Source organism: Triturus cristatus, chromosome 3_2 (assembly GCF_964204655.1).
Source record: "Triturus cristatus chromosome 3_2, aTriCri1.1, whole genome shotgun sequence".
Lineage (NCBI taxonomy): Eukaryota > Metazoa > Chordata > Amphibia > Caudata > Salamandridae > Triturus > Triturus cristatus.
In genome coordinates this window covers 779997947-780023696 of record NC_140584.1, presented here as the reverse complement: position 1 = coordinate 780023696, position 25750 = coordinate 779997947, and the positions used below count along the sequence as shown (strand labels likewise).

At 43.2% G+C, this 25750-nt stretch overlaps 1 protein-coding gene across 1 annotated transcript; it reads right to left on the bottom strand.

The window, feature by feature from the left end:
• Positions 1–1711: 1711 nt before the first annotated feature.
• LOC146858109 (gamma-crystallin M2-like) lies at positions 1712–25468 on the bottom strand. Its single transcript, XM_085646882.1, has 3 exons — positions 25332–25468; positions 6884–7126; positions 1712–2041 (listed from the first exon to the last, which is right to left on the bottom strand). Exons 1-3 carry the CDS (start codon positions 25338–25340, stop codon positions 1769–1771), a joined length of 525 nt encoding a protein of 174 aa, XP_085503008.1. The 5' UTR covers positions 25341–25468; the 3' UTR covers positions 1712–1768.
• Positions 25469–25750: the final 282 nt, after the last annotated feature.

The following is a 25750-nucleotide window of genomic DNA, read 5'->3' as shown; positions in this document are numbered from 1 at the left end:
GTTTTATGTACTTTTATATATTTATGATTACTGCAAAATGGTAGAACTGTACCATCCCTTTCGTAGTACTGCTAATCATATATCTCTGCTACTGTCTAATGGTTATTACAGCAAATCTATTGTACACTAGAATAACAACTGTTCAATAAATTCTTATTGAAACGCCCAGGCTGTTTATTCTGTGTATCTGTGAGACAAACTAAGTGAGCACAAGTGACTGAGCGAAAAGCAGTATAGTGTTTCCACGATCCTGGGGGTAATCAGGGTTTTCATGTTCTGAGGATGACATAAACTATTCTCTTCCCGATAAGAGGAGATTCTAGGGGCATGCAAACAGGCTAACATATCCAGTGGGGGTGCTTGGATCCAGTCTGCCACCAAACCCACAGTTTATGTTATCCGAACGCACAGATCCTGTATAGGATATGTAGGAAATACACGACACGCTGGAACTATACTACCTCTTCCACACGATCAAGTCACTAAGGATTTAAGTGCTTTGCAGGAAGGGTGAAGGTGTGACCATACAATATAAGAAATAAAAACCCCTGAGCAATACATTTTAAGGATATTGCAAGTCATTGCAGAGTTCCATGACCTCTATATTGTCACGGAACACCTCAGTGACTTGCGATACCCTTCTGATGACAGCATGGGTGCTTTATCTTAGATATTATGCTGTTGTCACACCAAATGTATTCATCTCACTAGGAGTGACTATAAGCAAAGATGATATTTTACAGAAATGGACCAATATATGTAGCATGAGAGAGGAACATGTCAAAATGTATATGTTCCTGTCTACCAACATAGATGTCCATGAGCATGATGTGGCTAGAACATAAATATTGTACATTCTTAGTAGTATGGAAGCAGGAATGTACACAAATGTTATAGAGCAGGGGTTTCCAACCTTTTATGTTCGGTGAAAATAGTCTAGAGCTACTAATATGATTATTGTTATAAAGCGACCATGGTAAACACGGCTACATCAGTGGCCAGGATTACCACCAGTTTTCACCTCAGTGTATGAGGCAGGGTTGGCAGCAGTAATATAAACAAGGCTGTATCAATATGGAATGCCTCTGCTTGGGTAATGCATAAAAAGCCATAGCTGCCATGCCATTGGCACCCAGTTAATAGTATTAGTAATTTCTCCCCAATGTGCATAATCTGTCAATTAAATATCAGCCCTAAAAGTATTTTAAAAATGCAACCATTTTTCTCCAATCAATCAGCATATGAATTTTGAAAGTACACACCTTTTCTTCGCGAATGCACAGTTTTTAATGTTGGTTTATGCATGTTAAATAAACCATGCAAAAGCTCTAATTGATAGCATGGGCAGCACACAGGAGAGCTATTTCCATATTGCTGGAGCTACTCGTTGGAGCAGCCTGTTATGGACCATGTGTTGTTGCCTTTTCTTATCATAACTGTCCAGAGAAATGAACTGAATACCAAAAATAAAATGAAGTGGGAAGCATACTCATGAACCGAAAGGACAGAAGGCACTTACTGGGGAGATGCTATACAGCACCCTGCACTACTATAGAGGGTTTATTTCACAATGATTTGGGGTCAGAAATATTGGTAAGACATATTGAGTGTTTGGCTACTGAAATTTTCTTGAACTCATGAGACAGGTTACAAATGTTGTGTCTGGACACGCAGCAATGGAGTTTTATCAGTAATAAGACAGAAGCAATGCTGTGAATGAATACATTTTAATAAAAGTTCTTGGAAACTGATTCAAATGTTAGTAACTTTAGTGGAATTCCATTTTTCTAAGGGAGCCAACTTTGCTGTTCATGGATCCCCAGTCACTGTATCTTTTGTACTCCCCGGGTCTAAGAAAGTACTGTCGCCCCTTGAAGTTTGGCTGCTCATAAAAGATCCAGTATCCCTCAAGCACGGTGCAGGAGTGGATTTCATGGTATTTGAATTCTTCATGTAGATCAGGACAATCCTCAGTGAACTCCATCATCTGCCCTCTGAAGTCCTCTCTCTCGTAGATCTGGATTCTGAACGTGCCTCGATACTGTGAGATGAAACAGACAGGAACAGGGTTATGTGAAGGTTGCACGGAGTGCATATTTAACCTACAGCTGCTAGTTATATTGCTGTAATACTCATTTTGGCAGAAAAATAGCCCAAGGTTGTGATCTTTGAGAAACAGAATCAAAACTATGGATCATTCATTGTAAATAAATGTATTTAAACTAAAACACAGACAGAAACAATTGAGAAAGTTACAGAGAAATTGATTATTAGGCTCAAGAGTGGACAAATCAGATAAGAGTGAAAACTCTAAACTGCCATTACATGTGCTTGCTTCTACTGTTTATATTGCCGTTTTTTCTAATATATGCTTAACTCAATTTATTGAACTCATATATAAAGTATATAATAAGACAGCAAAACAAATGTCAGGATTTAATCTGCAGAGGAATCTAAGGATACCAGCATGAAAGGGTTATTTTCAATTAGTTTGAATTGATTTTAATTATGCAAGAAAATGCAATTCAATAAGCAGAGTTGTAAAAATCATTGACAATTGCACAATACCCCAAGTGAAATACCATAACCAGGCAAAGGTTGTGGAAACAGTGCGTGTAGTACAGGTGCATTGCTAATAACAGACAGACAAACAACATTACTTTTTGGCGCACACAGTAACGTTTATGAAGGTTCACGTAGTGTTATTTAGAAAGGGACTGTCCTCACAGATGCCAATTGAGTTCGTCCCTGTGGAAGTATAACAGGGTCTCATCAGGAATGGGGGTGACTGGGGGAGGACCAGGGAGGTCAGTCCCTGCGTAAAATTAATCCGTACCACCATAAAAGTGCGCCGCAAAATAAAGTAATGCTCACAGGGCAGTTCCTGGTGGGTAATTCAAGCATGCTCAAGGAGCAGCAAACTCAAATGTAGGATTTGGAGGATTTCCGCGAGTGAGTCTCAATGCCACCAGATGCCACCAGAGGTGCGCAATAATATGACTGTACTCACGGGTCGACGGTCTGAGGGGTTCTGAGACACTGGCGGCCTATTGGACCCACTGATGGTCTATCGGACCGCTGTGAGCGAATCTGATTGAGGAGTTCGCATAGTAGGCGCACAACGTGACATTCACTCTTCCCATTTGCCCAAGGACTCTCAGAAACAGAGCGTGTTGTTCATGGCGTAGCCTTTTATTCACGAACAGGTAATTCACCAGTGACCAACACGAGAGCAACATTATCTCTTTGGATATAGAATTATCAAAGCATCACTCTTTAGTGGTATTAACTTGACGAAGGCTGCCGGGCAATTAGGCACACATTACACTTGAACTTGAGCTTGGCCGTTACACTTGAACTTGAGCTTGGCCGGTTGCCAAAGATCAAAGCGCCTTCTCGTTGGAGAAATAATTGAAAAACAGCTCTGAGCGGAGCAGTGTGCCCAGAAGTTTAAATACCGACTGTAGCCTTCTATAACGTTATTCCCACAACGCGCTGCCTAAACGCGCCTACTCTTTAATCGCCGCTGCTTCGACAATGCCAGGAAATCGTCAGGCTCTACCAGGTAACCTTTAACGGACCCACCTTATTTTATAACTAATTCCCAAATTTAATTGCTGCAGGTCAGACCCTGGTATTTTAAAAAACAACCTTCCCGCCGCGTCTCAAGGCCCCCGCCCGGTCCCCCACGCAATTACTAATTATCCAAATAAAGTACTAACGCCTCGACAAAAGGCCCCGAGTACAAACATTGCCAATTTTGCTACGCTGTGAGGTCCCCTCACCCCGCTGCCTGCTGTAACTTTCACTTGCTTCGAGCTGCGACCGGCGGCGCGGCAGCTTCCGAACCCCTTCTGCTTCCCGCACCAAAAGGCGGCCTCGTTACCTCCCCCATTGCAGGCATTACAATCGGGCAATATATCACCATCTACCACCGTGCCCCTCGACAGTAAAGGGGAGATTCCCTTCGCATATTGTGGCGAAATGCCTTAATCGACGACCGTATCTTTCCTGTAACTGGACGGAAAGGAAATAAACAAGAAACAAAGGCGCGCCCCGCCGCATATGGCGCTGAGACGCCTCTCACTCTAAAAGGCAATATTTATTTAACTACATGATCGACAATCTCTCCTAACACTACGCCTAGGGCCCCCTCAAACCTCCTGTGCCAAACTCGGCACACCGCCGACTCGAACTCTCTCCGCGCCGATGATGTGCCCCTGCAGCTTGCCAGAGGTTCGAAGGGACAAAGAGGCTGAGGATCGCAGGGCGCAGATTCAAATAAGCCTTCCAGCGCGCCCTGACGACGTCACTTCGTTCAGCCCCCTTTTCCTGCCCTGGGGGAAGGTCCAGTCCCGTGGCGCTACTAAGGGCGCCCCGCCTCTAGGCGCGGGGGGCGCCGGTCATTCTGATCCCACATCAAGCACAAGGCTGGCCATGAAACAAGTTTTTGAACTCTTTCCGCGACCTCCCCCTCAACCTCCCCATTCCGGGGGCCCTCCGCATGTTCAGTGCGCTTTTCTTACTCATCAGGCACTGCCTTGTAAGCATACTCTAATTATTACAACAGTTTCGTCTGATAAACCCCACAATCTGGAAGCTTTTCCCATTCACTTCTAAGGGTAATGAATGGGCAGCTGTTTTTTGGTCTGTGTGTTACCCAAGACCTTTAGATGTTATTAACATTTTATGTATAAGATACTTAGATAAAGGGGTTTCAACCTTGTTTTTTCATCTAATGGTCTATCCACATTTTGCTTCCTCCCACTACAGCATACAACATGACGCAATAGGTCAGCCTGCTTCAGCCGCAAGTTTACATCACATCACTGCATTTAACCCTTTCACAAGGAGCACTTCTGTACAAAAGGTAGTTACCTTAGGTGCCAGTGTTTTGCAGAGCCTGATGTGATAGCAGGACACTTTCTACCAGATGAGAGTGCAGGGCACATTCCATCTTTATAATTTCCTCTCTCCTTCTCATACTGTAAATTTCTTTTGAAGTGGTCTTTGTTTATCTGACTGCTGTTATCTTAAGCCATACCAGCAGCTCACATGAACTGTTTGTCTTTCTTCTTTCCTTCTATCTTTCTTCTTCTTTCTGTCTTTTTTCATCTTTGCCTCTTTCTTTCTTCTTCCCTTCTATATTTCAGTTTCTTTCTTCCCTTGTTGGGGTATTTCTACCTCTTTTTCTTTCTTTCCTTCATTCTTGTTTGTTTCTTCCTCTTTTTCTTCCCTTTATTCTTCGTTTCTTTCTTCCTCCTGTTTCCTTCTTTCCTACTTTCTTTTCTTCTTTTTCAAAGATAAGCCTTTTTGCTTTGTTGAGTCTGTGTTCGCAAGGACCTTTTGATTTTACTCAAATTATTGTATAACATAGTTACCTACAGTGGTTTTTAGCCAGATTTTGTCAATTAGTCTGTGGTTCTGTCATTCACATTTTTCTTCCACCCACACCAGCATGCACTCCAGCATGCATCAAGGTGCAATTTGTCAGACTACTACAACCATTAGACCACTTCAGCCATTAGCTGACTTCAAGATAATTTATTGGTTGCTGACACTTCTCATCAACACACAAAGTAGTTCCTTTCAGTGCCAGGGTGTACTATGCATCTTCAGACGCAGATGGGAACTGTGTGTTTGTTTTTACCAAAATTGAACCGTGGACTACACGTACAATAACTAGGAAGATCTCCAAGTCAGTGAATTGGCCACAGACATCACAACTTGGAAAGGTGCAGCAGTAATAACCTCTTGGGGCCATATCATGAACTTCACTGCTCCCTCACACAGTACACAGTGGTTTTCTTGAATACTCGGTCTACAGTGAATATGTTTTACTCAAAATGTATACGAATTAGATCATTGACTGCAGACAGCACTGCTTGTAAATAGAGAGTGGCAACCAAAAACAGCATTGCATGCACTCACTCAGAGAAATACAGAGATAAATATGCTTTAAACAATGCATTGCCAGAAACCCAGTTGCACATGATACAACCCTCGGTGTTTCCAAACTGTACTGCATGCAGTACAGACAAAAACTAAATGATTTTCAGAGATTATAAATGTGCTACAATTACAGCACTGTTAGTAAAAGACAGAAATGGACAGATCCCTATCTGCGCACTGAATGGCTTCATGATACAGCATGTATTTATATTGTTGTATGCCGACTACACTACTTTGCCTCTGCATGGTGAATATACTGTGACCTAATTCTTAAGTTTATGGGTTTGCCTACTTTTTTGGCAGTTGAAAAATCATTAAGCTCATATGAATATGTATTGTTTGTCACTCTAAGTACCAAGGAGTTGACTACAGATCCTACTGTTTAGATTAATCAAGTTAGGGTAAATCTGCCCCATTTTTAGGTGGGCTGGCAGAAGACATCCTTCGCCCGACCAACACTGTTCAGATGGCAGTACAAATGCATATTAAAACAGGTGTTGTCATCTGTCTTACATGCACATCAGTTGTCTGTGTTACTACCAAGTTGGACTAGGAACCAAAAGCAGCCCTAGCAAAATGTTCAAAACAGCCCACTAAAATTCCTCTACTGTCTCTGCCAAAATCCCTTTTTCATCCAACCACACTCTGTCTCTCACTCTATTTCTCTTCTCCTCTCTATCCCACCTTCTCCCCTTCTCTTTGCCTCATCTCTATTGCTATGACCCACCTCTCTCTCTCTATATATCTCTTTTTCTTTGCCTTGTACGTCTTATATGCTTGAGCAATGAACCCTGGAGAGCTGTGGAAAGTTACAGCGATTCCAGCCAGAGCAGTGAGTCTTCAAAAACTGTCCTCCAATTGCTCCAGCACCCTTGGAAATGCCTAGTGAGATAAATGGTTAGTCCAGCTCCAGTTCTACAGACAAACTTACTGGTAAGATATATCGGCAGGAACGAATGGTGTCGTTGTAACCCATCCACCGCTGGAAGTCAGGGTATTCTCCTCGTCTTAGAATGTACTGGTAGCCCATATAATGGGGCCGCTCATATAGAACCCATGGTCCACTTTCCACACGGATGGAGTTGCAACGACTGAAGTAGGAGGAAAGGTCTGAAGAGTCGGTGCTGCACTCATAAGAGCGGCCCTGAAAGTTTCGATCCTCATAGAAGATAATCTGCAATATAAAAAGGAAATGTGTAAGTGAGCTCATTGAGTTTATACACCTATTGGCAAGATATATATGTCTACACTATGGGCTTTATTCACAGACTGTATTTTATTGTACTACTTACTTATTACAACATGCAATTCACAAATGGGTGTAAGGAGAGGTTTAGAGAGAGATAAGGAGGGGTTTAGGGACTAAGCAGACACCCACCAACCAAAGAGTAAGCATATTGCTATTCACAAACTTTACTCCTAAAGTTATAACAGTCAAAAAGGATGCACATCAGTGGTTCATGTATTCTAGCTCAGATCTGATGAAAGTCCAGTACTACAAATGACCAATCACTTATCATATATATATATTCACTGACAAAAACATAGGTTTCAGGCACGTTATAGTTAGAAATTAGCATTTAAAAAACCTTTGAAATTCACTGAAAAAAACATAGGTTTCAGGGGCGTTATAGTTAGTTAGACATTTCACTCATACAAAACCATTGAAATTCCCCAGTTATGTTAGTTCAGCTAACTATAACTCGCGTGCCCGCAATGCACTGCTGATGACATCACATATTACATCACTCATGACATGGTCAGTGACATCACTCATGTGAATAATAAGCAACTTTCCTAGGCAACTCTGGACTCATTGAAAATTAAGTCTGATACATAACCAACTGATAATCACATAAGATCAGTGTACCACATGAATCAATAAAAAGTTATTTTCATTTTATTCTTGAAAAGGTTAAAAATGTGACATAATTACACATGATGAGAAAAATACATAACAAAACATACATAAATAATATTGATTGACTAACAAATACATTTGACAATAGTGTTTCACAAAACAAAGACAAGTCATTAATAATAATGACAACAGTGGCAATAATGTAAAAATGAGTCCCGAGTTGCCTAGGAAAGTTACTTATTATTCACTCGTTGCCCTGTCCTAGAAAGTCCTAGAGTTTTCAGGGGGTCCCTTATTCCTGATATTCAGTGACATCTCAAATGACATCACTGATGACATCACTGATGACATCATCCAGTGAATGTATGTTTCTGTAAAGTTGAAATATTTTTCATATATATCTATGCCAAGGTCTATTGAAGAATGAGTGGATGTAGAAGTGCCTGAATGGATTATTTAGTAGATGCATGACTGTCTGTATAAGTCACTGATTGAACGTATGTTACTGAATGCATGGGGTAGTGACTAAACTGTGTGAATGTCTATATTAGTCTCTCAGTTGCTGCATGGGTTGGTGAGTAGCTAAATCAGTGTCTATATGGGTTATTGATTGATTGTATGAGTATCTGTATGGGTGTCTGAGTGTCTATGTGGGTGGGTGGGGGGTGTCTGACTCTGTGCATACATGTCGGAATGGCTGATTCACTGGTTGTATAGATTCAAAAGTGCATCTCGGTAGGGCTGTATGGGTAGCTGACTGTGTGTACAAATGTTTTGATTAGTGAATTGATGTCTCAGTTGTATATATGTGAGTAACTATATGTTTTTAGACAGTATATGTGAGTGTTGGGGTGTATAATTGACTATACGTCAGAGAGAGTGATTGCAAGAGTGTCTACATAAATGAATGTGTACTTGTATTAGTGATTGCATAAGAGAGTAAGTATGTGTTAGCATCTATATAAATAAGGGAGGTGGTGTGTGTATAAATAAGTCAGGTGGTGTGTATATATCTGCATAAGTGAGTACATGGGTGTGTGATTGATTTTTGGCATTACTGAGTAGATGTGTGAGTAACTCTGTGGATCAGTAGCACTGTGTGAATGTATGTATAGGTGTATGAGTAGATATTATACTGATGTAATGATGAGTGACAGCATGTATGAGTGACTGTATGAGTGTATGTCTAGCTCACAATATATAGATAGGAATCAGTGGATGGGTATCTAGTATCTGCTATTGGTGTGTCTATGGTTTTGAAAATGGTAGTCTGTATTTTAGAGTATGTGTTTTAAAGGTTATATTAGAGTGTGAGGAGGTGTGTCAGACTATCACGTGGATGATGTCATCAGTGATGTCATTTGAGATGTCATCAGTGATGTCATGAGTGATGTCACTGACCATGTCACGAGTGATGTAATATGTGACGTCATCAGCATTGCGGGTGCGCGAGTTATAGTTAGCTCAACTAACTATAACGGGCAAATTTCTCTGGTTTTATATGAGTCCAATGTCCAAGGGGAATATGTATCAAACGATTTTGTATTCGCAAACGCTGCGAATCGCAAAAAAACAGCGTTTTCGAACACAAAATCGCAAAAGGAGATGTATGAGGCATTTCTGCCTCGCAATCTTAAGGAATCGCTAAATTTGCGATTTCTTAAGTTTGCGTATGCATTTAAGAAATCGGCAAATTGCGATTTCTTAAATGCAATGTAACATGCACCCAAGTTGTACGATTTCTCCTTAAGAAATTGCAAATTACCACCAACTTCAAGTTGGTGGTAAATTGCGATTTCTTTGAAATATGCACTTTTTTGCATATTTCGAAGTGCCATGTGGTGCACATACATGCCCTTAGGGCATGTTTGTGCGCCATGTGTGCACACATGCTGATTTCAGGGGTGCATCAGGGTGTCATCATGACACCCTTGCACCTTTGAAAATATTCTCAATTTGCGATTAGCAAAATAGCGATTTGCAAATTGAGAAGGACTTCCCATTCATTGCTATGGGCCTCCTGGCCCATAGGAATGAATGGGAAGGTATTCCTTAATTGCGATTTCGCAATTTGCTAATCGCAATTAAGGAATTTTAAGAAATCGCTAAATTTGTGCGATTTTTTAAATACATCCCGTTTTGCAATTCTCAAATAGCGATTCTCAAAATATCGCTATTTGAGAATCGCAAATGGAGATGTAAGATACATATGCCCCCAAGTAACTATAACGTCCCTGAAACCTATGGTTTTTTCAGTGAATTTCTAAGTTTTTTTAAATGCTAATTTCTAACTATACGTGCCTGAAACCTATGTTTTGTTCAGTGAATTCTAAGGTTTTTTAAATGCTAATTTCTAACTGTAACGTGCCTGAAACCTATGTTTTTTTCAGTGAATTTCAAATGTTTTTTAAATGCTAATTTCTAATTATAATGTTCATAAAACCTATGTTTTTCTCGGTAATTTTGAAAAAAAGTGATATTTTGTAACTTTAATATCCTAAAAATTGTTTTTGTATTTTTTCATTTATTATTTAATGTCTTCTTGTTTTTTAAATATTAAACAACTACATATAGTATGAAAGGGAGCCCAGCCCAGAGCCACATCTGAAGACCAACACATGTCCTAGACCTACTGATGAAGCAGCTCTGACACCCAAGAACGCCACAACACCCACCACCACCCCAGGACCCCCCCTACCATTGAGGCAGCGCAGAACAAGACAGCAAACTTTCCAAAAACGGCATGGCCCCTCAGCCACACAATAGCTGAATACTGGGACAGGTGTGAACAAACTATATGTGAAGGAAGCAATTCACCCATGAATAACAATGCACACAATGCAAAGTGTAGCGGTGATGTGCTGGACACATCTCAGTATGCAGAACGCACACCTCTCCAGGTGCACAAATACTCCCGGTGCTTGTAGTGTGGACCCAACCATGTTACGTCCAACACTAGGGAAGATCTCAGTCACGTAGCTGTATCGTCCCCCCTGTAAGCATAAGGGTAACCGGAGTGGGCTGGACCGACGTACGCCACTTCAGCGTAGGAGTGTGAATAAATAGGCTGGGGCTCTGGGCGTGGTTCACTTGTGAACTGTGAAGACCAACGACTGTTCCAGAGTGGCGGGCCTCACCCTGCCACGAGGTTGCCGCCATGACCGCGGCTCTCCTCGACACAGGCCCCCTGCGAACCCAGTGGCATAGCACCGCAGACTTATGTCTGTACAGACTACTGTCTTCGATCTACACTGCGGACAGTAGGCCTCACAATTCAGATGGAGTAGCAATTGCAGATGACGCAGTGCAGTACGCAAGATACATTGCTCCCAGTGCGGCCCTCTCGGACCACGCATCATCGCAGGGTGCACCCACGCTGAGTACTTCAGATGCCACTAGCTCAGTGCACCACAAGTCATCGCCACGTGGCCTTACTGGGGCAGAATTCAATAGACAAAAGACATTGGCCTGAATGTGGCCCTCTCGGACAATGCATCATCGCAGGGTACGTACACGCTGAGCGCCAAAGATACTACTAACTCAGTGCACCACAAGACATCGACACTTCGCCTTACTGAGGCAGAATTCAATAGACAAGAGACATTGGTCCGAATGCGGCCCTACCGGACAACGCATCATCGCAGGATACGTACATGCTGAGCGCGAAAGGTACTACCTACTCAGTGCCCCACAAGACATCGACACGTCGCCTTACTGAGGCAGAATTCAATAGACAAAAGACATTGGTCCGAATGCGGCCCTTCCGGACAACGTATCATCGCAGGGTATGTACATGCTGAGTGCCAAAGGTAATACTAACTCAGTGCACCATAAGTCATCGCAAGGAAGAGTGAACAGTTTTATGTCAGCAGTGAGGCATACTATCACTCGAAAATCACCCAAAAATACTTATAATATAAAAAGAACAGAAGAATCACAGTACATTAATGATTACAATCCAGTAATTTTGAAGATGTGGAATGCAAATATGGATATACAATATGTTGCAGATAACTCAATTCCTGTTCCTCGCATACTATCCAAATAGAAGTCCATACCTGGAAAACATATGTCAATATCAAATATTGCAACATTATAGTTTTAGAAAAAATGTTACAGAGAAAATAAATAAAGTGAAATATACTGTAATTGGATCTGATGGATGTTTCTTAAACAATGCCAAAGGAAATTTGATGAATCACAGGAAATTAAGTTGTGATACTCCAGATAAGAGAGTTTTTCTATTTAGCTCTTCTCCAACTCTTCAAACCTTGGAGGACTGAAATGGAATTACTTGGAGATTTTGACCACTATGAAGATTCTTTCAAAGCATGCTACCAGTGAGGCCCGCCCGGACCACGCATCATCGCAGGGTGCGCACACGCTGAGTGCTTCAGGTGCCACTAACTCACTGCACTACAAGTCATCACCACGTGGACTTATTCAGGCAGAATTCAACGCAAGCCGCAACACATGGTGCCACGAACCCTGTTCAACACAAGCCGGTGACACGTGGTGCCACTAACCCTGTTCAACACAAGCAGAATGATCCCACATGTGTAACTGTGTCCTGAGTCCTGAATGGCAGTGACCCCAAGTCAATGGCAGTGACCACAGCACCAGACCCCCTCTGATTAATTAGACATATTTCCATATGCAAGGCCGGCGACACGTGGTGCCACTAACCCTGTTCAACACAAGCCGATCCCACATGTGTAACTGTGTCCTGAGTCCTGAATGGCAGTGACCCCAAGTCTGTGGCAGCGACCACAGCAGATAACTTCCTTTGATCAGTTAGACATATTTCCATTGCAAGGCTGGCGGCACGTGGTGCCACTAACCCTGTTCAACACAAGGCGATCCCACATGTGTAACTGTGTCCTGAGTCCTGAATGGCAGTGACCCCAAGTCCGTGGCAGCGACCACAGCAGCATACTCCCTTTGATCAGTGAGGCATATTTCCATATGCAAGGCCAGCGACACGTGGTGCCACTAACCCTGTTCAACACAAGCCGATCCCACATGTGGAACTGTGTCCTGAGTCCTGAATGGCAGTGACCCCAAGTCCGTGGCAGCGACCACAGCAGCATACTCCCTTTGGTCAGTGAGGCATATTTCCATATGCAAGGCCGGCGACACGTGGTGACACTAACCTTGTTCAACACAAGCTGATCCCACATGTGTAACTGTGTCCTGAGTCCTGAATGGCAGTGACCCCATGTCCGTGGCAGCGACCACAGCAGCATACTCCCTTTGATCAGTGAGGCATATTTCCATATGCAAGGCCAGCGACACGTGGTGCCACTAACCCTGTTCAACACAAGCCGATCCCACATGTGGAACTGTGTCCTGAATCCTGAATGGCAGTGACCCCAAGTCCGTGGCAGCGACCACCACCCTATGCATGTGGCTGTGGACCCTTGCTCACCGCTACCTCTGGCCTACACTACGGTCAGCAGGACTCACAATTCACATACCGTCACGATTGCAGATGATGCAATAGGCAAGAGACATAGCTCCCACTGCGGTCCATCCGCACCAAGCAGCATCACAGGCTCAAACACTTCGACAGTGTATTCTATACATATTTCATCTTTTCATGATACGCCTACACTGCGGTCAGTAGGGCTCACAATTAAGATTAAATCTTGATTAATTAATTACAGAGTCCACTAGGCAAGTAACTATCACAGGCCTAAAACCTACATAATATCCTTTTTGTATCCTTGCTTCAAGAACTTTTTTTATATCAGTTATACCTTTAGTACAATCAACAAATTCATCTTCAAGTACAAACAAACACTCAACAACAGTCTACACTGCGGGAAACAGAGCTCCTAATTTGAAATTTTGACACGTTGTACCACTAACCCTGTTCAACACAAGCCGATTCCACATGTGCAACTGTGTCCTGTGTCCTGAATGGCAGTGACCCCAAGTCCGTGGCAATGACCACAGCACCAGACTCCCTTCGACCTGTTTGGCATATTTCCATATGCAAGGCCGGCGACACAAGGTGCCACTCACCCTGTTCAACACAAGTCGGCGACACGTGGTGCCACTAACCCTCTTCAACACAAGCCATCTCACATGTGGAACTGTGTCCTGATTCCTGAATGGAAGTGACCCCATTTTGTGGCAGCGACCACAGCACCAGACTCCCTTCAGTTTTATTTGTTGTTGTTTTCTTTAAATAAAATGTTTCATATGTGAAACCTATACAAGACTGAGATTCTTATTTGTCCAACTGCACCGGGACACTTCCGGGCCCAAGAAGGTTGTTGGGGGTATGTTGGTAATGTGGGAAGAGGGTGTGTTACCTGCTGATGAGGGGAGAGGCAGCGTGAAAGGGGTATCTCTCACAGAAAGAACTCCGATATGTTTTCAGAAATGCCTCAGACAGATGCCAGCTGTCGGACTGAATCACAAAATGGTTTTTTAATGCTTATGTAGTGTGAGTTATGAACAGTTCGCATCCAGACTCGCAGAGGGACAACTGCAGCTAATCCGCTCGACTCACAGACGCAGTACTACGAGCCGTCCGCTCCCAAAGGAACAGCACCGTAGTAGTTCGCAGAGGAACAGGCACAGTAGCGTACTAGCTCGCAAAGGTAGAAAGCTACGAGTCGATGGACTGGCTTTTAACGGCATAGCTGCGAAGTGGTGATGTTGGGCAGAGGCAGCGTGAAAGAGTTATCTTGCAGAAACAGAGCTCCGGTATATTAAATTGCTCCCGAGACCTTTCTTTTATATTTTCACTCGATGCAAGAAAGCCCGCTTTCTGGACCAAGACCTTGCTCCCTGCCAAATTTGGCATAATTCCATTCAGCAGTTTGACCTGTAGCCTTGTCTAAAGTTTCCTGTGGAAAATCCATTGAGGAAACATGTTTTGACACCCCCACATAGCTACCTGACGCAGGCAACTCGCTGTTGGTGTGCAGGTCAGTGCTCTAGTTGTCAACATGTCATGGCCACTCCCTGAGGGCAGGTTTGCACACACACCACACCCATCCGGCACATGCGTCACAGGCCATGTGACCACGCAAATATAATGCATCTACAACGTCACATCCTTTATTGCCGGTGGTGACTGGATGGCAGACGCTCCACGGGTCTGAATCATCAAGAGTCCATGAAGAGTTGTGCAGAGGGTTAGTCGCACCCTGAGCTGCATGGCCGTCAGGGGCCTACTACCACATGGCTGGACTTGACTTGCACAGGGTTAGTGCCACCCGAAGCTGATGTGGCCATCAGGGGCCTACCACCACGTGGCGCTGACTTGAGTTGCACAGGGTTAGTCGCACCCAAAGTTGTATGGCCGTCAGCGGCCTACCACCACGTGGTGCTGACTTGCGTTGCACAGGGTTAGCGGCCCCAAAAGCTGATGTGGTCTCCGCCATTGATGACTCAGGACTCAGCGACATGTGTGAGATCTGCCGGGCTGCAGAGCTTTGACGGGCACGTGGAGTGCCCACTGGTAGACACTCCGGTGGCAGCAGGTAATTATTTGGCCATGGCTGCGCAGGGGTGGCAGTGTCTCTCTCTCTCTCTCTCTCTCTCACTTCCCTCTCTTCACTCTCTCTCTCTCTCTTCCTTCCTTTCCTTCTATCTCTATCTCTCTCTCCCTTCTCCCTTTCTCACTCCCTTTCTTTCCTTCCCTCTCTTTTTCTCTCTGTTTTTTTCCCTTTTCTCTTTCTCTGTGTGTCACACCTCTGATATGCGCATTACACACATCCTTATTTTGTGCTTTATTTTCCAGGCTGTGTCGTCAACATTGATGGACCCAACAGGAGTCTTCCGCCTTGTTGTTTTGAGTTTTTTACATTTCAATAAAGTTTTTGGTTGTAATTTAAGTGCTGTGTCATTCTTTCTCGTTCTTATTACTGTTATTTGGTGGTGTCCACCATGGTGTTAAATGTTGGGGCAGTTATCATGAGAATACTGGTGATGTCTGCAGTTTGCACCAGCTTCTGAATAGTGTGTTAGATTTATCTCAACCTTAGTTGCATTAAAGTGCTGATAATGAGATGCAGTTGTCTTCACTATCGCCAACTCCCCGGACTTAGTCCATGAGTTCCAAGCCACCATGCTCCACATCCAGCATTGGATGGACCTCAATCACCTTAAACTCAATCCGGATAAGACCGAAATAGTCTTGCTAGGGAAGGGCCAGTTCTTCTGGGGTTCACACTACTGGCCGTCCGAACAGGGAACTTCCCCTACCCCTTCCCCCTCTGTGAAAAGCCTTGGGGTTTCCATCAATGCTGATCTCTCGCTCAGAGGACAAGTAGGGGCAGTGGTATCTACCTATCTTCCAACTGCGCAAAATCAGGAAGATTGCCCACCTGCTTACACACTCCGCCCTCATACAGGTAGTGATTGCCCTGGTATTTTCTCATCTCGACTTCTCCAACTCTATTTACCTCGGCCTTCCACTGTTCTTGCTTAAACGTCTCCAGATGGTGCAGAACCAGGCTGCAAGACTAATTCACAAACAAACAAGATGGCAATCTGCCAGACCCTTGTTAGCTAAACTCCACTGGCTCCCTATTGCCCAAGGCCCTGCACTGTCGGAGCCCCAAATTCATCAGCTGTATGATATCAAGGCATGTCTCTTCCCGCAACCTGCGGTCAGCCCACCTCCAGCTACTGACTACCCCTGCCTTTAAGCTCAAACGCCAGAGAGGGTGTAGGTTCTCCTATGTTGCCCCTAAACTCTGGAACTCCCTACCACTAGTGATCAGGTCCTGTGACAACCTGTTGGGGTTCAGGAAAATGCTCAAGACTTGGCTGTTCGAGCAAGCCCTTGCGTAATCCGTCTCAGTCTGACAATGCCCATAGTAAGCGCCATGAAACCTCTTGGTGACTGTGCGCTATAGAAATTCCTGCTAACATAACATAGCATAACATAACATAACATAACATGCAGACTAGGCGTTCCCGTGCAAAAACACACGAGGTGCCCCTTTGCGATCTATTTTAATTACTAAAATCCTGTATTGAATTCCACTGTGGTAGTGGGTGCATTTAGAGTGTACACACACATCAATAAAGAAATCTCATTGTATTTATATTGATTGCGAATAGTGGGTCAGGTGCTGGATCTTGACGGGATACACTGCCCAGTCGTTTATTTTTCTGTACATGAAAAAACCACATGACAACTTTCACAATGAAAGCCAAAAAGTACGAAGCATAACAAATTCCGGCGATAAGCCACGTTAGCACCAGAGATTTTACACCTGCTTTCTGCTGGTGTTAAGCAGGACGACTACCTGCAGCATGAAAAAGAACACAGCCAAGAGCCACACCTGTACACCCACAGGTGCCATAGAGTCAATGAGCATGACACACGGATACCCATGAGGGCCATAAAACTCGTCACAACAACCCCAGGACCGCCAACGTCCCCCAAACTCGCATCTGAGCAAGTATGTCCGTGTGGTCATTGTGTTAGCATGATAGGCACCGGCCCTGCAATATCACAGTGTGCTGTCTTCTGCGGACGTTACCATATCACCTCAGCGTTGACAGTGAGCCTGGAGATGTAACTACGCACGCTTCCTCCTGCATGCACAAGCGGCAAAGGGAACAGGGTGTCTCACACATGTCAGCGTGCAAGAAGTGCGGTAAGTGTGTCTCTGTGTTCTGCTGTGGCTGCCACAAGGGCCGCAGCAGTCGATGTTGTAAAGTGGCATGCACCACCTCCAAATGGCAGTGTCACAGTGTGATTGGAATGCCGCAGGACATGCGCCAATAGGCATTACAAAGGTGTGCCGTAGGAGTGCACGGGATACAACAGCGCAGCGCACAAAAGTGTGGGGGCTCATTGGAGGGAGGAGCAGCTGTTTGGCAATGTAACACACAGTGAACCCACCCATATGCCACGTGCTGGGCATCTCATTCATGATGACCAGGGTCGCAGACATCCCACAACACCCACGACCGGCCTTTGTACACATCCTGTATGAATGCACCTGGAGAAGTTACTGTAAGGATGAAAGGTTCTTTGCCTGAGCTATCTGGCGCTAACACATCTGCTGCTCTGAGAAGGAACTTGCAAGTAGCCAGCCCCCCCTGACAGATACGATAATATTTGCATCCGCCTCCCACACTACCCACTGCCCAATTTGAGAACAACGAGTGGACATCCCACACTCAAAAGTCGTTCGTCGTAGCTAGCGTGTGTGAAATGGCCTTCACTCGTACTCCCACCACAACCCTGCCCTGCACCCATTGCACACAGACCCGGCTCATTGCACCAAGCTGGTCCATTTCATCCACAAGACTGGCACACGGCAAGCCAGTGCAGCTACAAGCAGAGCCAGTGACGCATAGCAGGGCATCCTGAACACATGGTCGACTCCATTCACGTCCACCTATACCTTGCACGTCTGCTGCATGTCCTGGGTGCACTGCCTTTTCAAGTGCTGCGGATCACTTACCAGCACCATATACAAGTTACCGCGTTCCAAACAAAACTTCCTCCTATTACGTATAAAATATTGCTGACACTACTTGGACAGGTGTGGCACAGTGCCCAGAGCAAATGGCTTCACAGCATATGACACACAGTTTGGGATCACGGTTTTATCCCCGAGTCCAGCAGCAGCTCAATTTAGCAGCATAACACTCTAGGCAATACCTCACTTAATTTCCGTACCCCGCACTTTCAGACCGGTAGGGGTCAGTAGTTCTGCGCCTTTATCTCTGAGTCCAGCAGCAGCTCAGCTTATGCCCCCAGTGCCATCAGACCCGTACGAGTGAGTAGTTTGCACTTTCCAAATACTGAATTGATTTGACATCCCGCAAATTTACCTTCGCACTCACTGTATAATACCCCCATAACACCATACACAACTTACAATATTCGAAACAAAGGTTCCTCCAAGTAGATATAACTACATGCTGACACTGCTTGCACAGATGTGGCACAGCGGCCAGAGCACATTACTTCACAGCATATGACACACAGTTTGGACTCACGCTTTCATCCCGAGTCCGGCAGCAGCTTAGTTTAGCAGCATGAGACTCTAGACAATACCTCACAATTTTTTCCGTACCCCAGCACTTTCAGACCAGTAGGGGTCAGTAGTTCATCCTAGTAGGTATAAACACATCCTGACACTACTTCCACAGGTGTGGTGCAACGGAGAGGGCACCTGACTTCACAACATAAGACACACAGTTTGGGCTCACGCTTTAATCCCCGAGTCCCGCAGCAGCTCACCTTAGCAGCATCAGACTCTATTCAATACCTCACTTAATTTCTGTAGCCCAGCACTTTCAGCCCGGTAGGGATGAGTAGTTCGCTTCGCACCCCTGTATAGCACACCCTAAACACCCCACAGAGGTTACAGTGCTCCTACCCTCCTCTTTGCTCCTTGTTTAGCCCTTTTTTCCCCTTACTCGCTTCAACAGAATCACAAAATGGCTGCCAACACTTCCTAGTTGCAACCGCTCGCACCGCTCGCAGCCAATAATTAGCAAGCTTGTGCTCGTAATGCCTCAGCCAATCAGATGGCAGAATTCTCAAATATCTATATCTGTAAATTTTGATATTTCTCCAAAACTACTGCACGGAATGACACCAAATAAACAAAAGCGTGCTTTCTAGAACAAGACCCTTCTCCCTGCCAAATTTGGGGTAATTCCGTTTACCCATTCGACCTGTAGCCTTGTCTACAGTTTTCTATGGAAACTACCATGGAGAAAACAAGTTTTGGGACCCCCTTTCTCCTCGGCCCCCGTCCAATGAATCACCCCCAAACTTTCAACATAGGAGCTGATATATATATATATATATATATATATATATATATATATATATTCACAACTGCTCTCATATTCCAGTAGCTCGGCAACAGAGTTGTGCTTCTGAGTGAGGAGCCCGCCAATCTCACCTCTCTGAACACCCAGCTAAGAGAGACACACACTCTGCTGAATTAATGCTGCATTTAATACACATTTCGTGTGGAAAGCACCATGCAGTACAAAACACAAAACGCATTTGGGCATTACTAACTAATTGGTCACAGGTAAACATTGTTTCCCAGAAAAGCGCATACAGACACTTCAATGTGAATAACATCATAGAAGGACAAAAGTGCCAATAATGAACATCTCATATGTCGGCCATCTTGGAGTGTAACAAAGGTATGATGTGTGTAATGTTGAATAGCTTTTTAATCTTGCCTAAATGTAAATGGGCATAGCAAATCCTCATCCAATGGCCTTATACTTGAAAGCTATAATTTATTACTCATGGGATCTGCAATTTCATGAATGGCCAATATGCAAGAAAAATATAATCAATACATGATAAATACATCATCCTTCTTATACCTCCTATTCACAAAAAAGCAAAATCAACAAAAGGGCAAATTAAACGGACTTCAAATAACATAAAGCCCAAGAGAACTTGCCCATACTAGAATACGTAATGCCAGGTGTTATCAAATAACATTTGACCTTATACTATTTTAATTATATAGTACAATCAAAATGATCTACATAACACAGTAACATTATTTATAACCAATGCCTCAACCCATATTCAGGACATCATTAATTGAGCAACAACTGAGGGCATGTCTCTCTTGACTAGATGTTAAGAGAAGTGAATTGGACATACATATATATATATTCACTGAAAAAACCATAGGTTTCACACACGTTATAGTTAGGAATTAGCATTTAAAAAACCTTGCAAATTCACTGAAAAAACCATAGGTTTCACACAGTTAGCTGGACATTTTACTGATAAAAAACCAATGAAATTCCCCCGTTATAGTTACTGTAGGCAACTATAACTCACGCGACCGTAATCCTCTGCTGATGCTAATACTGTATTTAGACACTTATTTGCCCATGTCTTCTTCCATTAAATTTTAGCTATACATATATTACAAATATTTTTTTTTCATAAAGACACATATGTCATAAGCAGAGGATTACGGTCGCGTGAGTTATAGTTGCCTACAGTAACTATAACGGGGGAATTTCATTGGTTTTTTATCAGTAAAATGACCAGCTAACTATAACATGTGTGAAACCTATGGTTTTTTCAGTGAATTTGCAAGGTTTTTTAAATGCTAATTCCTAACTATAACGTGTGTGAAACCTATGGTTTTTTCAGTGAATTTGTACGGTTTTTTAAATGCTAAGTTACTTTACGCCATTCGTGGCGTGCGCGCCCACTTAACGCAGTTCGTTCCGTGCGCGCACGGTGCGCTTTGCGCACCGTGCGCGCACAGTGAGCACGCGGTGCGCTTCGCGCACCGCGTGCCCACGTTACGCTAGATGGGCGCACCGTGCGCACATGGACGACATATGATGAGCATCGTTGTGACAGGTAATATATATGTTTTTCTTTAACTGTGATATGCCATGCACAAATGGGGCCCTTCGGGCACCATTTGCACATGGGGTGGGGAGAATGTGGATAGTTTTTAATTTTTTTCATTATTTATTACCGTACGCGTACGGTAAGCGTAATCGGCGAAATTTTCGAAAAAATTCAAATTGCCTTTTTTCACTTGGGGGATCGTTTGGGACTCCCTCAACATGGCTAGGTGCTTGGGAGCTGTCTAAACAGCCCCTTTACATGTTTTTGCCCTTTGTTTTTCAACCTCCTGTCAGAGTGCGAGAGAGAAAATGGCGGCCGCCGCTTCCTGGTTTCGACCGATTCGAATGTTTACTAAGATCTAACGGCCAATCAGAATCGCGCTCGCGCACGTCACCGTACCCGTACGGTAAGCGCACGGTAAGCGCACCGTAAGCTGGCTCAGATATATATATTGATTTAAAGGCTATTTTCTCAGAATCTACTGAACAGATTTACACCAAAGCTACAAAAGGCACTTCCTTGACCTGTAGACTACCTCTCTGCCAAATTTCAAGGAACTCTGTTCAGCCGTTCGGGCTGTAGCTGTGTCTAAAGGTCCTATGGAAAAATGCATGGGAAAAACGCGTTTTGGGACCCCCCTTTTATCTCAGCCCCCGCTTGACGAATCCCCCCGAGACTTTCAGGGTAGGAGCGAAGCGCAGCCCCCCACCTATTTTGAAAATTTGGCGAGGATTCGTCGACAGGCGCCAAAGTTATTCAAAATAGAATGTTGCGGTTTTCCTATGGAAACAGGGTCCTAACTATAACGACCGCCAGTAGGTAATATAGAAATAATTTAAGTTTTAAAATACATACATAACATTTTTATGATAAAATATTTTAATAACATTTTAAATTAAAAACAATGACAACTTAAATGTACGAATAAATAAAATGATCTAAATGAATTATATACATAATTTTTTATAATGTTTAATACCTACAACATATATATAAAGGAGTCTATTAACAAATGGTAAATTGATTTGTGAATAGATCTACACAAGTCTATGAGAGTTTGGATGTCAGCGCAAGCTAAAATAGCCTTATCATTGAATTGGGTTGGGTAAAGAAGATAAAGAACCAGCTGCGGGATATGGCAAATATATTACAAATTAATAAATACAATGTTGAATACCCCATAGACCCTCAAAAAGGGAATTGTCTGAATGGGGTTTGATGATTGGGAGAGAAAGAAGTATCCGATACCTGAGGCAAAAGCAAGCGACAGCAGATCTGTGTGAATAATGGGAAATTAATTCTGCCTTCCAGTATTTATATGCCCTTTCTAATCATCTAATGTGTAACAAAATCATAAGGTTTAGAATAGGATGCCATCCTCTGTGGTATCTCCCTTTAGGAAGTAAGATGGGCTGTGTAGATGTGGATTGAAGATACAGTGTACAATGGCTCATATTGTTTCAGATTGTTTTAATTTTTTTTAATGTGTGCTGCAAAATAATAAAGCCATTTAAAAAAATATATAATATAATATAAGGATCTGTGGGAAGAAAATTCCTATTTATAAATGCAATATATGTATGTAACCTGTGCAATGGCAAGATCGTTATTGGTTTTCAATGATTTTGTACTCTGATTGTGTATATTGTAAGTGTTTCAATTATCTATTATTTTAGTCTATTGTACATTTTAATGGGTCTTTTTAGAATTGATATTGTAGTGTTTAAGAGACTAATTTCTCAAACAAACTTTGCTTTTTGTACTTAAATGGGACATTAACAGATGTAAATTTACTCTTACACTTAGGGGCTGATTACGATGTCGGGCTGACAACATCCTCTTGTAAACGTGACCGACCAACCTCCGGTCAGCAGTCCTGCCCGCCTGATTTGGATGCGACGAACACTGTTCGTTGCTTCCTGACATTTCCTTATGGGAACATGTGTTATGGCCATAAACCGACTGTAGTACATGCTCCCATAGGGAAATGGGAGGTGGTGTTAATCCCTGCGTCCCCGTGGCAGGCACTCACGGGGTGCAGGAATTAACAGGGGGGCACAATAGGTGCATCCTCGGCCCCCAACCAAAGGTTGCGCACACAAGGGGGCTTGGCTAGGGGCCCCAAAACACACTTTCCGACAGGGTTTCCATGTCTGAAAGACCGGCATGGAAACCCTACCTGAAACTTTGGATCATAATCCCAAAGGCGAAATGACCGCCCTTTGGGATTACAGGCCGGCCTACGACTGGCCGATGGGCTACTTGAGCGCGTCAGAAGCCTGCCGGAATGACCGACCAGTTTCAATCCTGACCGGTTGATTCATAATCAGCTGGTTGGAATTGAAACCGATGATGGCGGTCGGAAAGCCTCTGGCCTTTGGTCCGACTGCCATCGTCATAAGCCCCTTTGTAGTAAATGTACAGATTTTGTCTGTTCCCCACTTCAGAGTATACATTTACTACAAAGTGCAGACTTAAATGTCTCTTTCTCCTGCATGTATGCTTTAAGCAATTTGGGCCAGTAAGGTCAGGTTAAATTTGACATTCCTTATCAAAAATATCTGATGTTGGTGCTGTGCTCCCATGCACTTCAGCTTTAGGTCTATACTATTTGACAGTTACTTCATTTCTATTGTTAACGTGCTTCGGAAGATATAGGGCAAGTTAGTGTCTTTGTCTTCAATTTATTTTCTGGGAGCTATGGTGTGTTAGTTTTTATACTGTGGGAGGTTACTGTTAAATGTGTGTTCTTCTTACGTGAACTGGGGAATAGTGTCCCAATCATGATGGGACGTCAAAATATGGGTGCAAATTATGCACATGGCACTTAACATTTCTGAATGGCGCACAAAATAAAAGGTACTTAAGTTGCTCCCGATTCCAAGTTTCACTCATCGGAATGAGAAAAGAGCACATATAGTTCATTTTATTTCATATTCTGGGGTGCACACACTATACAATACAATTGTCATATTTATGCTTGTGAAGGATTTGCATCAGATTTCATCAGCTGCAATCTGCAGGTGCAAACACATTGTGATGACTTTCAGGGGCAAACAATGTTTATGCTTAAAACAGGGTTACCAGCCCCATCATAATTGGTGCCAAAATATTTGTCAAAACAGGTTGAATTATTATCAAGTGGATCTATTTCTTGTGACAAGGCATTTCGGTACCTATTGTTTCATAAAGCGTTTTTGTCCAATATGTACCAAATCTGCCCTGCAGTGACAGGTTGATTCAAAATATGTAGTCAAAGCCCTGGGCCTCTCCCTCGAAACATCTAATAAGGGTTGTAATCAGTGTTAGCTGTGGCAGTGTTGTGTACATTGTCCAGACAAAATTGGTCTCAGATGCCAACCTTTTCATCTTTTGTGGATGCTTCCGACTCCCTCTCAGTAAAATCTATGGGGCCGATTCACAGAACTAATCTGAGATAAAATCCTGGAATTACTAATTTTGATTTTCACAGAAGGCATTTAGTAGTAGTAAAGTTAGGACTCCTAACTTTACTACTACTAAACTGAGACAAAATCCTAACTTTACGACTTTTGGTATTCACAAAAGGCATTTAGTAGTAGTACAGTTAGGAGTCCTAACTTTACTACTACTAAATGCCTTCTGTGAATACCAAAAGTAGTAAGTTTAGGATTTTATCTCAATTCAGTTCTGTGAATCTGCCCCAAATAGAGGATGCCTGACATCTGTGTGTCAACAGGCATGTTTTTTTTTAATTTCCCTTTGCGTGTATACTTTCTACCCTACTCCTGTTACCAAGACTATTTTATTTAGATATATATAGTCTTGGGTTAGAGGACAGATAGTTCAAGATTAAGAGATAAACTGCATACCTTCAAACAAATAACACATAAATATTTATTTCAACATCAGTACAATACTCTATAACAAAAAAGGGAAACCGTTACCCAAAATGCGAAGGACTAGTTCATCAAACCCAAGTTTCAAAATCTCTAGCAGCGACAAACATTCTGCAATTCAGGTCTTTAATTAAAAAAAGGGTGGCAAATTTCAGTTTGAGACTATATTCATTGGGCAGCATTGGTTTGTTCTTGCCCTGTATTAAAAGTACGTTCATCAGTCAGCACAATATCTGAGAAAAAGTACTGCAGTTTGAAAAAAGCTATATGTGAAGCAGATGGTCAGCCTTACCTTCCCCATGTTGGCTTGTGTTACGCTGGCGATGTATTTGCTTGTGCTCTCTGGCAGCAATCCATGCAGCTCTTATATACGTTCACCCGTGAAAACAGTACAGGAACCCAAACAAAGGAACTCTTTGTGTGGAATCACAAAAGAATGTATAGCTCTTTCACTCTCCATTTAGCTGCCCTTTTCACTGTGATGTTTTTCCTTTGTGGAACTAGATTGTTGGATTTGCTTACTGGAGGTAAATTTGCAGGGTGGCAGAAGCTACTGATCTGCATACCACTGTGCTCCTCTCCACGTTTGTGTCTGTGCATCATGGGTTATGTGAGAATGTTTACTGCACTCCATACGTTTGAGGTATTTCACTGAATTTCGGTGTCATCCCTCAAACATATGGACCGAAAGCATCCAAACATGTCATATGG